Here is a 12,143-nt window from a genome sequence, read left to right as displayed (position 1 = left end):
AAATTCACCTCTTTATTACTGTACAGATCTTCAGACAGTTTCTAGAACATGCCTATACCACCCAGCAAGTCCAGTGGGATGTGACACACTATCATAACAGGAGAAGCATGGAAAGGACATGAGCCAGAAAGGTACCCGCATGTTTATAAGCAACTCTGCTGTGTCCTGTGTGTGTGAGCAGTAAGCACTGCCACTGGTTTTATGGCCTGTAGATCAAAGCCACATTGCTTAATTCAGTGGCACAAGAGGCCAAGCGAATTTATTTGTCTTCAGTTCCTTAAAGCCTTTCAGACTCACCAGTTCCTTTGATTTGTGCATGGTAATATTGCACTCCTCCATAAGTTTTCCCACAGCAGTTTGCACTCCAACTGGCAGTGTGTGTGGGATTTCTGTCCAATTTTCATATGGCTCTTCCTGCCTATCGCTGTTGACACAAAGCCCTTCTCAGAAGAGCTGAAGCCAGATCCCCTGCTGGGAAAAGTTCCCTTTAGTCTACAGCTTCCAGCAAAGCTTTGCTCTGTTCCACCAGCCTGGAATCTGGCTTGTGCTGAGCTATAACGACTTTCTATCAGGTTTCTGTCTCTGCAGATAAAACCTCCCTTCCCCTTTTGATTCCTCTTTCCAAAGCCTTTGGAAGCATTGCTTATGACAGTTGGGTGAAGCACAACATGCACATCAAGACAGAGGCTTGCTCCAGGCATCCAACATACACAGTGTGGAGTCAAGCCTCTCTCAGTTGCTGCCTCCTTGCCCAGGCTTGGCTGTGCCTCCTCTCTCCTGCTTGTACCCATGAGTGCTCCTGGAGCCTACAGGGCTACTCTGATGTTGTAAGCCTCTGTAATGGCAACACCAGAAGAGGTCCTTGGAAGGAAACTGCTGTAGAAACACAGAAACACGGAAACTGCCATTGCTTTTTCTCGTGAGACAGCTAAAATCTGCAGAAGTAGCTACTTTCTGGAAGGTGTGAGTGCCGAAACACACTGTGCACCTGGCTAGATGGGTATATATGGATCAAAGGGGGAGAGAGAGCAGTGACAGCAAGTGTGTGTGAAGCTTTTAGCAAACACCAGTACAGAACCTCTCAGCCCAAGAGCCGTCGTGATCCTGGTGAGAGGTGTGTCACGATTCCCTGTGCCCATGAGCACCCAGGCTTCCCACAAGCTCTCAGAAGGATGGCTTGTCAGTGTCTCCTCCCAGCTGCCTCATTGCAGCGGGAGGCACTGGGGAGGGAATGACATTTCCATTCCAGTCGTGAAATCTTCTTGGCCTTGCTCCAGTCCCCTAGGAATTTCTATCAGAAATGTAAATGGCTGGGGTGGGTGTGGGGAAAGATCAGAGTTTGGGAGGGAATTACATGAGCTTGCGGTGCCTTGGTTTCTCCATCTCCCTGACAGGGATAAAGCAGTTTCTCCTTGCTCCTACATTAAGCCAGGTTTGCAGAGAATTGCAGGATCTGCTGGTTAAGTGTTACACACAGTGATAGCTGTGGTGGAGCTGAAAGCTGCAGTCATGTAACGACACTGCTCCTTATGGTGCTTTTCAACCCAGATTCTCACCCTAACTCCTACAGAAAGGCAGTACCAGATTTTTCTTTAAAATTATTTGTCGGTGATTTTTTTCGTCAGTGACTTCTTCCACACCGTGGCAGTAACTTTGGCAGAGGAGATTTCCTTCCTCAGACCTCTCCCTACTTTTTCACTGGTGGAAAAGAGGACAAGGCTAAACCTAATCTTCCTGGAGGGCATGGGTGTATATCCTCACGTTGTCGGTACTCAGTTACCGGTGCTCCTTCACAGATCAGGCACCGGGATGGGGTGGTTGGCATCCACGGTGCAGGAGTCTAGCTGGTGAGGGGAGCCTGGCCAAGCCACGGAGCCGAGGTGGACCGTCCAGGGAAGATGGGTCTGGGGATGCTGTGAGCACGAGAAGAGGTTCTATTCATCCAGAACATCCTTGATTTGGGGAGGGGGGCGAGCCCTAGTGGTGGCCCCAAGCCCTGCTCCCCCGGGGAGCTGGAGGGTGTGTGGGGAGCTCCTGAGGTTGGCCTCCTGCTTCTGTGTGTAGGTAGGGGAATAACCGACCTGGTTTTCCACCCCTGCCCGGTACCCAGACAGCTCACGCAGATGTAGGTCACCCGCTCCCGGCGCTCTGAAAACACCACCGCCCCCGCTGGGGAACTGCCTCCAGACACCGCCCTCAGCCCGGCCCCGTGCCGCCTTGAGAGGGGTCCGACTCCGGGGCACGGACCGCCACGGCACGGCGCGGCGCGACACGGCACGGCACGGCGCGGCTCGGATAGGCGGCAGCGTCCGTTCTCCTCCTCCGGTCCCGTGCCGGAGCAGCAGAGTGGGGAAGGCGGGGGCGGTGATGCGGTGATTCGGCGCTTCGGGGGCGGTGAGGGCCCGGCTCATGCATATTCATGAGCGTGATGTCAGAGGGGGAGCACAGCGCGCGGTGACCGCCCGAGAGCGCCATTTCCTGGAGGAGAAGGCGGCGGCTGAGGAGGGACGGACCGTGTGGAGGAGCCGCGGAGCGGCTGCGCGCCGGCAGGGGGAGACCGCCGGGCGGCGGCGCCCGAACAGGACCCGACCGAGCCCCCTTGTCCCTTCCCGGCGGGACTGCCGTGCCACTCGCCCCGGCTGGAGCCGCGGCGAGAAGTTTGAGCGTCCCCAGCAGCCTCCCCGGGGAAGTCCCGTGGTGGGCACCGAGAAGTGGCTGCCTTAGCCGCTGCTGCTTGCGCGGGCGGTGGGAATCCCCCGCGGCGCCAGAAGCTGGAGGGGAGGATGGTGGTGCGCGAGCGATGGAGCTGAAGCGGAGCATGGCGATTCCGCGGCTCCTTTTGCTGGGACTGTGGGCTGCGGCACTTCGGGACGTCGCCGCTGTGGCAGGTGAGAGGGGCTGGCAGCTCGCCGGCGAGCCGGGAGGGAGGGCTGGTGGTTGCCGCGGCTGAGGACCTGGGACGGTGGGGCTGTGTTCTCTCGGGCTCCCTGGTGCGGCCGGACAGGACTGTAGCACACGGCTCCTGCCGCCGGGCCGTGAGAAGGAGCTGCCCCGCCAGCGGCGCCGGGCCCATTCCCTGCCGCCGGCCGCTCCGCCACGCTGCTTCTACAGGTGCCGGCAGCCCGCTGAGAGCACTGCGCCGCCCAGCCGGCAGCGCTGGGTGCACGGGGACCGGTCTCCGGGCAGGGGTCCGTCCGGTGTGGCAGCCGCGGGGCCACGGCAGCCACAAGTGGGGGTCGGGGCTCACCCGTTTTGGTCCTCACCCGCCCTCACAGGCGGTGGTGGAGGGCTCCTCTGCACCTGTGGGTCCAGCGGCTGGCCCATCGGCTACGTGGCGCTCGCAGTGCCGAACGAGACGCTCGGGCCGTGCGGGGAACTGCGAGCCTCGCCCGCCCGCCTGCGAGTACGGAGTCGTAAGTGTCAGCCCAAATAATCCTCCGCGTTGTTTGCCGAGGCATTGCTCTGGTATTTGCCCAGCGCGGCTCAGCGCCGAGGAAAGCCGTGCGCGAACGCATTCCTGAGCAGCTTGTGTTGGCTTTTCTCTCCCGAGCTCATTTTCCGAAGTTTCAGTCTGGAGCTGGCAGGGCGTGTGAGAGCCGCTCGACACCCCCGCCGACCTCCTGCCGGCTGCACCGGGACTTCGGGCTCCGCGCCGCCCGGAGAGCTTGGGGTGACATGAGGCTGTAGGGGCTGTGGCTCCGTCTGGGTCGCTGGATCGGGGTGCTAAGGAATCAGAGGAGCGAAAAGCCTTTCCCTCGGCGGCAAAGAGCAGGCGTCTTCCTCTCTCCACTGTCAAAATAACAAGAAGCCATGTATCTGTGCTTAACAGTCAAAATATTTAGAGGTGACAAGTTTCAAAAACAAATAAGCAGATAAGTCACCTATGTTGACAACTGGTGTATTCATTTGCTGTCAGCTCTGTCAGCTGTGTGAAAAATTTGATACCATTTTATTGCCTAGCTGTACATTCCAACTCCTGCAGCTCTCACAGGTAGGCTTGGAGGAACCTACTTGGCTGAGATTATTTCTTGTGCTGACAAGAGTGTTATCAGATGAGAAATCATGAGTAGGAGAGTAGAAGGAGCAATAAGTGGAAATTAAAAGCCATATTGGCCTCTTCTGTGCTTCTTCTTGGTACCTGCAGGAAGAGATGCTACAGTTAATACTGGCTTTTGGTGTTTTGGTTTGGTTTTGTCAAAAACCTGTGAATTTATTAAAAATCCCAGATCCATATTTTTTCATTTCATTTGATCTTGACAGAGGGTTTATACTTGAGTGATGTAGAGATGCAACTCAGGCCGCACACTTGTGCTATATATTAATTTCCTACATTATTAGTTTCATGGGAGTTGAAAACCACGAAGGGTCTCTAACAACACTTTCTGTGGTTTGTGGCTAACTTAGCCAAGCAGCCTGAGGAGAGCTGAGTAGTTTGCTTTTCCATAAAGGCACCTGTAATGAGAGTGTCTGTTGGTTTGTGCGTGTGCTCAGCAGCCTGGCGACATCAGTTTTCTGTAACAGAGAGCTGCTATGAAGCTTTCATGTTTTATTCCAGTAGCGTGAGTGGTGAAGGGGCAGATACTTTCTGGCATGCATTGGGACCTGTCAGTTGTGTTACAGAGGAGTTAAGTAATGCAAGGTCAGATCATCCTCACCCAAGTTGATTAAGTCCTTTGCCTAGCAAACGAGCTGCAGGGACTGAACTGAATCATCTTACCAGTTTTCCGGTGCTCTTCGTGAATTTGCTAAATTCGTAACAGCAGATAGAAAGGCAAAAGACTGAGGGTGGGAAGCCAGTGGTTAAACAGGCTGGGCATTTCATTAAGGAAGGAGATAAAGTCCTTCTGTCTATGTTTTGGAATTGGTCTTGGACCAGTGGTGCTCTACAAGGTACCATCTGCCAGTGCAGAATGTCGGCTGGTCCCACAGTGCAGGTTCCCTCTTCTTCCAGCTGTTACAGGCTCGTGGCCAGTCCTGTGGTAGCTGTGCCCAGTGACGTGGTGCTCTCGTGGCTGTGGGAGGGTGGTGTTTTGGCAAGAAGGGAAGTGGCACATGAGAAATCTCTGTATTTGATCGCTGGTGAGGCTGTAAGAGAGTTTGAAAGCAGCAGGGCTGCTTACTTAGCAGCACTTTGGATTTCACAACTGGCATTTTCCTGTCTGGCTCTGTAGCATCCCATGAGAAAGCTGGTCAACCAGTCAGCTGAGTGAAGCTGTAACATACTGTGATATGTGGCTGGGCAAGAGTGATGCAGTAATTATTTATTTCTCCCCCCCCCCTTGGAGGATGTGAAGGCCATTGCCAAAGTGTAATATCAAACTGGGGTAGACCTGGTCTGTCATTCTTGAGCCGCTGCATAGGAAATGACCACTCTCCCTAACAAAGCTAGCTTTACATTTATGTTCTACCTTCCTGGTTTCCCACAGTCTTCTTTGATCCTGTGGTTCTTCCTTTATATGGCTTTCTTTCTTCAATGCGCTTATAGTTGGCTTCTGTGTTTTCTCATGGTAACACATTCCATGTATTTGCTTCTGCTGGAGGGAAACACTCCCCATCCACCCACACATCGCGGTGCTCCAGGCCAAATTCTGATCACTTGTGTGTCAATGCAGACCTGAGCAGCTCCACTGACTCTGGCCCTGCTGCTTTGGGATCGCAGCTGTCTACCTCTGGGTGCAACATGGTCCTTCAGCTGCACCAAAGAGTCAGGGAGGCTCAACTGAATACACCCCCACATCGTGCGACAGAAATAGCTGTTCTGTAAACAGTTCTGCTCCTCAGCGAGGCTTGCTGTGGAATAGGCTTTGCTTGCACGGGTTTTGCAAATCGCAGAGGAGCTTTCTGTAACGCAGAGGAACAGTGTACGCTGAGTAACGAGACATAATTGATTCTTTCTCCTATCCCAGCTCTTTACAAATGCATACAATGGAGCGAACATGACCAATACTTAGCAGCACAGGAACACTGTAGCTGAAATGCAAGCCTGGGGAAAAGAGGGAGGTGTAGTACCGTGTTGAGCAAACGCTCTTAGCACTGCTGGATCACTGACACCACCAAGCTCCCAGCTTTTCTGTCTGCCTCTGCCTGGGCACTGTTCTGCAGAAGCTCACCCTGCTGTTACATGAGTTGAAAAAAGTACTGTGTACACTCCAAGCCACCACTTTTCTCTAGCAGTTGTGCTTTTAATGCTTGCCTTTGACTATTGCTTAGCAGACCCAGTAGAGCAGTGCTAACAGACCCCTCTGCAGCATGTGCTGGTAGGATGTGTAATTCGAGACCACCAACCTAGAGTAATTTGCTGTACTCCAACCCCCCTTCTTCTGGGGGTGGGGCGGAGTAGTATTTTTTTTTTAGGTATGAAATTTACAGGACCTCCAATCAAATTAAAGGTGTCCCAGGGTCAACCCGTGAAACTAAATTGCAGCCTGGAGGGAATGGAAGATCCCGAGATGTTGTGGATCAAGGACGGAGCAGTGGTGCAAAGCATAGACCAGGTGTACATTCCAGTAGATGAAGAACACTGGATCGGCTTCCTCAGGTACAACAGATGCAGAGAAGGAAGAATATTGCAGAAACTATTGCAAAGGTTTCAGCTGTCAGCTCTATCTCTGCAACTGCAGTTCCCTCGCTGGGGCAGGGTATTTAGGTCTGTGGTTCAGTGCGTGGCAAGGGCATAGCTAAGAGCAGAACTGAAGCCACTGAAGACTGAGATTTTGTGCGCTAGAACCATATTGGTTTCTTGATGACTCTGACAGGTGCTTTGCTAATGCTTGTGATGCTCGAGATGTGACTTCGAGGTGAAAGGATGTTCTTGCCTTGTTCATCTTGTTCTGCCATGCAGCAGGAAGACTGAGATCTGACTTGTAGAAATAGGCTTCCTCTCATACTCTTTCTGTTCTTTCTCTTGAGCTGTCAGTTTGCCTAAAGAGTGAGGATTGTTAATTGAAATGAGACTCCCAGGACTACATCCCCTTCCTTTCTTTAGGGACAGTGTCTGTCACCTAAATCACTGAGTTGTTTTGCAGAGACTTTCCTAATACATTTATACTACATGGTATCAGCCCTGCCCCGCTCAGAGGTGCAAAAACTCTTTTCTGCAAAGCAGCTCTCTGTGCCTTTACTTCAGCAGGAGAGAGATGTCAGCTGGTCCTGGAAGTCTGGAATTAAACGACACCCAAGGTTCTGCCCTGGCTTCTTTTGTGCATAAGGAGACCTTGCACAGACAAATATCCCGTTACTGTGAGGGCTCCAAACTGCTGACTGACTGAGAAATCGCTCTTTCCTGGGCTCCAGCTTCATCTCCTGTTAAGTTTTGTGGACTGACACTGCATAGTCTCCAATTCCAGTCACTAAAAGTCTGTGCTAAAGCTTGTTTGTGAGAAACCTTTTTTAAAGGAAAAACATCTGTGCCCAGTAAAACTATTGCATAACATTTTGTTGTGGGAACAGTTTGTCTGGAAACTATACCCTTTACTTCCCCCCCCCCACCAGTTCCGCTCCTTAACTCTCTTTGCCCTTCATAGTCTCTTAGCCTGATTTCCTTTTTCACCTCGTTTTCCTCCACTGAGAACTTTCTACAGCTGCAGAGCTAAGTTAGGGTGCTAAATCTATATGTACCCATATCTTTCTCCTTTTTCCTTTCTTCTGAAGTGATCATTTCTGCACACATCAGTGTGACTGCTGCAGTTGCTGTGTTTCAGAACGTGTGGCTGGATGGGCAAGACAGCTGATGCCATTTGAAGGTACAGCTCTGAAAATCAGGCTGTAGTGGGGCCCTTTTGTGCATTTCAGCAAACACCTCTCCCTTTTCTGTCTTACTTCCTGAGATGTTCTTCCTCTTTCCCAAGGCAGACTGTTAGCATTAGGAAGGCGAACATCAGATCTGCTGAGGATCCCTGCATGGTGGCAGATGCATGGCTGCACATCCTGTGGGAGGCTATCAGCGTTTGCTCATTGACAGGCACCTGGAGTCACACTGGGTGCCTTTGGTAGCTGGGAGCTTGTTGCTTTGGGACCAAACTCTGCCCTTGCTCACCATGCTAGCTTGATGTTGCTGATGGCAGCAAGGGTACCACAGATTTTCAGCAGTGGAGCAAGGAGCAGAATTTCTCCCCTGAATTGGAGTCAATACCTTGAACGCTACTCAGTCTGTGTGGTTGCCTTCCCCTGCTTGGATGCATTTTCTCAGAAGGGGAGATGTTGGTGAGCAAGGGAGACACAGAGGTGTTCATAAGGTGAAGTCCTGTGCTGGAGTAGGCTAGCATGACCCCTTGAAATCACAAATTGAGAGGCCCAAGAAATTTTGCAGTGTGAGGTGCTCTTGGTATCAGAATAACACTGAGTGCAGCTGAGGTGAGGGGGGACCTTTTCTGACTCATCTGTTCCTATGAGAGGCTGTCATTGGTCCTGTCACCCAACTGAAGCAAAACAGTTGAGCTTTTTGGAGGTTTGAGATTTGGAATTTCCTGCTAGCTCAGCTGCTGTAGGCCAAGCTGTAGCTCTTGAAGGCTAACTGGAGTCACAATTCAGGATTAGGATGATCAGACTCTTCCTCTCTTCAGAACACAAATGATGGGCTTTCTGTGAGGATGTTTTAGAGAGACTGTCTGCTCTGCTGAGGGTTCCCTCCACCCACTTTAGAGAGGAGCCTCCCAAATCCACTGTTTTGCCACATGCTTTGTGCTGGCAGGCTGTCGTGCTCTTCCCCGGAGCTGGCTGCGTCTCAGTGGGTGTTGTCCATGCGTTTGGTTTGCCAAACACTTGAAGGGTCCTTTGGGGCAAAAACATGCTTTATCCACGTAAAATATCGATATGGCTTTTGACTTTTTTCAGCTTGAAATCCGTCGAGCGGACAGATTCTGGGAAGTACTGGTGCGAGGTTGAGAACGGGGGGAAGAAGGAAGAATCACAGCAAGTGTGGCTCATAGTGGAAGGTAAGGAGGAGTAGTAGTGCTGGTTTCCTTTCAGGGCTGACCCACCAATATGCTTTAGGTGGAAGTGGTGAGAGCAGATTGCTCCAGTGACAGGCTTCTTGGCTCTGAACTATTGCTGCTAACTGCAGTGCGATTGCTACCAAGCAGAAGTAAGAAATAGGAGTTCATTGCCTTCTGGCTTTATTTTGGCATGTCAGAAAACAAGTTCCTTTGGTGCACACACTTTGTTCCAGCCTGTCAACTCATTGTTGCTTTCATCTCTAAATAATTCATGGAATGATAGGATAGTTCAGGCTGAAAGGGATCCATGGGGATCATCTGACCCAACCCACTTCTCAAAGCAGGGTTACAGCTTGATTCTGTGTATCAGCCAAGCAGGTCTTTGAGGGCAACGTACAGTTTTAGCCAAATCCTGAGAAGTGCTGTACACCAGCACTTCATAGCTGTGACTGTTCTATGTGGCACTGTTTTTTTTTTTTCCAGTCTATGTGGTTGCCCAGAAGTCACCCAAGGCAGTGTGGATTGGTGGCATCTCACTGACTCTACTTTCGTTTCCCTTCAGCCATGATTGCATTAGATCCTCAGAAGCTCGTACTCATACGATGGCTTAATGTTTGGTGAGGAAGTCGATGGAAACAGTGCATTTGCAGCAAGAAGGGGCTTTTTGTGTGTAATTGGTAACATTTTGGGCAACAGCTGAATCAACAGTCTTCAAGAGGGGAAGCAGAGAGGTTGTCACGGGAGTTGATATGGTCTGAAAGTTTTACAGTGAAGGCCTCACTCAGAAACATTCATGGCATCTCTCACAGGAAGAGGAGTGCTTATGTGCTACCTTCCATAAATCCCAGACTATTATCCACCACCAATTTTTAGTGCAGTTTCATCTGGAGCAAGTTGTTTACAGCTTGAAACCCTCTGTTGCGTGGAGTTGCTGTTTCAGTTACCATAGCCCACTCCAGAGGTGGCTGCGTTTGCATGGTGCATTAGGAGTGACTGGATAGCTCAGTGTGCCAAGCCATCTGAAAAACCAGGGAGCCTGTCTGGATAGCACAGACCAAAAAAATCAGTCACAAAAAGTGGCTGTAGCTGGACCAGGGGGAGTGTTGATAAGGAAGGCTAAAGCTTACAGTGGGAGCATAAGCTAAAAAAAAAATGCAGTTAGTTGCTTTTATGAGAAAGGAAAGCACATCAGAGGCCAGCTGAACTTGAACTGAGCATGCAGCCATCTGAAATGGGAGCTTCTGGGAAAAAAAATAAAAATAACAAGTAGTGGTAAGTGATGGAATTTTAAAAATGTCAGCACAAGAGGAGGACAGGGAACATGGATGCTGATGATGAGTCCCACCACCACGGTGATCTCTGCCTGTTTCTTAGCTGCTGGTATAGCAGCTTTGTCTAGAAGTGGTTGCTGTATCAATAACTGTTCACAGAATCACAGAATGTTAGGGGTTGGAATAGGCCTTGAAAGATCATCCAGTCCAACCCCCCAGCCAGAGCAGGATCACCTAGAACAGATCACACAGGAACGCATCCAGGCAGGTTTTGAGTATCTCCAGAGAGGGAGACTCCACAACCCCCCCATGACAGCCTGTTCCAGGGTTCAGTCACCCTCACAGTGAAAAGAATTTTTCCTCACGTTTCCATGGAACTCCCTATGCTTCAACTTCCATCCATTGCCCCTTGTCCTTTCATTGGGCATCACCAAGAAGAGCCTGACTCTATCTTCTTGGCACTCACCCTTCACATATTTATAAACATTAATGAGGTCACCCCTTAGTCTCCTCTCTCCAAGCTAGAGCCCCATCTCCCCAGTCTTTCCTTGTAAGGAAGGTGTTCCACTCCTTTAATCGTTTTTGTGGCTCTGCACTGGAGTCTCTCAAGCAGTTCCCTGACCTTCTTGAATGGAGGGGCCCAGAACTGGACACAATATTCCAGATGAGGACTCACCAGGGCAGAGTAGAGGGGGAGAACCTCTCTTGACCTACTAACCACAGCCCTTCTAATACACCCCAGAATGGCATGAGCACCTTCCATCCACTAGGACTTCTGTTGTGCCCACTGCTGGTCCCCTTCAACTGAGAGGATCTTTTCTCTGCTCTTCTGCAGTCTTCAGTAGGTGCTGACATCTTCCAGTACGCCACACAAAACAAGTGTGGACTGCTGGTGACGTAACTTAAAGTGAGTTCAAATAGATTTCTTTGCTGTCTAATATCTGCCTTGAAGTCCACTTAGTTAGCCTGTATTGAGCAGAATTTGTAGTGATGGTATTTGAACTGACTGTGTAATACAATTAAACATTTAACCCTCTGAAATGCTCCTCAGCATTCACAGCAACAAAATTGTTTTGAAACTGCTTTCTGGAAACTAAACTCTGGCCTTACTGAGAACATGATCGTGTTTGATGCCCGGGGAGATAATCGAAGAGGCACACTGCAGAGTGTGACTGTCTTGAACATATGGATTATGTTTCTTAGAGAACTTTCCCTCTGAAATTGCACCTCTGACTGCAAGGCTGTTCCCAGGGCTGCTATACCCTGTTGTGGCCACAGTCAGAGCCCCAGCCACACCTGTATGGACAAGTCTTCCTGAATTAACACTTTCGAAAACCAGAGCTGTTAAAACAAAAAAAAAAAGTTTGTCCTATAGGCTGGATGCCAGGTTGGAAGAGGGAATAGACATGTTCGTTGCCTTGCTTTGCCACTGATGTCCTGGCTGTTGGCTGTCCAGTGCATCTGTGAAAGGTGGGTGCTGGCATTCACCTCTTGTACCAGGAACTGGGAGGCTGAAAGAGTTGCAGCTAGTGAGGTACCCAGATAATACACGTACAAAGGCTTTGCAAGCTCCTGAGCTGGATGAGTCAGCTGCACTCCCTGAACTAGGAGAGTTTTTAATTGTGATCTTGTCTGATCTGTTTAGCTGCTCCCAAAGTGAGAAAACCTGCCAAGCTGGGCTGGATCTTCCCGTAAGGTTACCTTGGGTGCTATGGCAAAGGGAGAGGAGGCAGGAATCCTGTGCACAGGTAGAACCAAAAAATGGTTCTTTGCCTTCTAATCTTCCTTGGAGAAGGAGGGAAAGTAGGTGGAGGTGTCACAGCTGTTACCTGGGAAACTTATTTGCTTTTATTGTTCATGTATGACTGCAATAAAAAAGAAGTAAAGCATGTAAGCAAAACCCAGCAGTGAATCATCATGGTGGATATACCTGCCCTGA

The 12,143-nt window shown here is 50.5% G+C and overlaps 1 protein-coding gene across 1 annotated transcript in view; it reads left to right on the top strand.

Annotated features, from left to right (window-relative positions):
* Positions 1–2,800: 2,800 nt before the first annotated feature.
* TYRO3 (TYRO3 protein tyrosine kinase) overlaps positions 2,801–12,143 on the top strand; it is a 41,762-nt gene continuing 32,419 nt past the window's right edge. Inside the window, exons 1-3 of the mRNA XM_054400019.1 lie at positions 2,801–2,888; positions 6,355–6,538; positions 8,833–8,933. Of these exons, the coding sequence (XP_054255994.1) occupies positions 2,801–2,888; positions 6,355–6,538; positions 8,833–8,933 (373 nt within the window). The remainder of the gene's footprint in view (positions 2,889–6,354; positions 6,539–8,832; positions 8,934–12,143) is intronic.

This window comes from Indicator indicator, chromosome 4 (genome assembly GCF_027791375.1).
Source record: "Indicator indicator isolate 239-I01 chromosome 4, UM_Iind_1.1, whole genome shotgun sequence".
NCBI classification, from domain to species: domain Eukaryota; kingdom Metazoa; phylum Chordata; class Aves; order Piciformes; family Indicatoridae; genus Indicator; species Indicator indicator.
The sequence above is the reverse complement of the archived record's forward strand: the minus strand, read 5'-3'. Positions and strand labels throughout refer to the sequence as shown.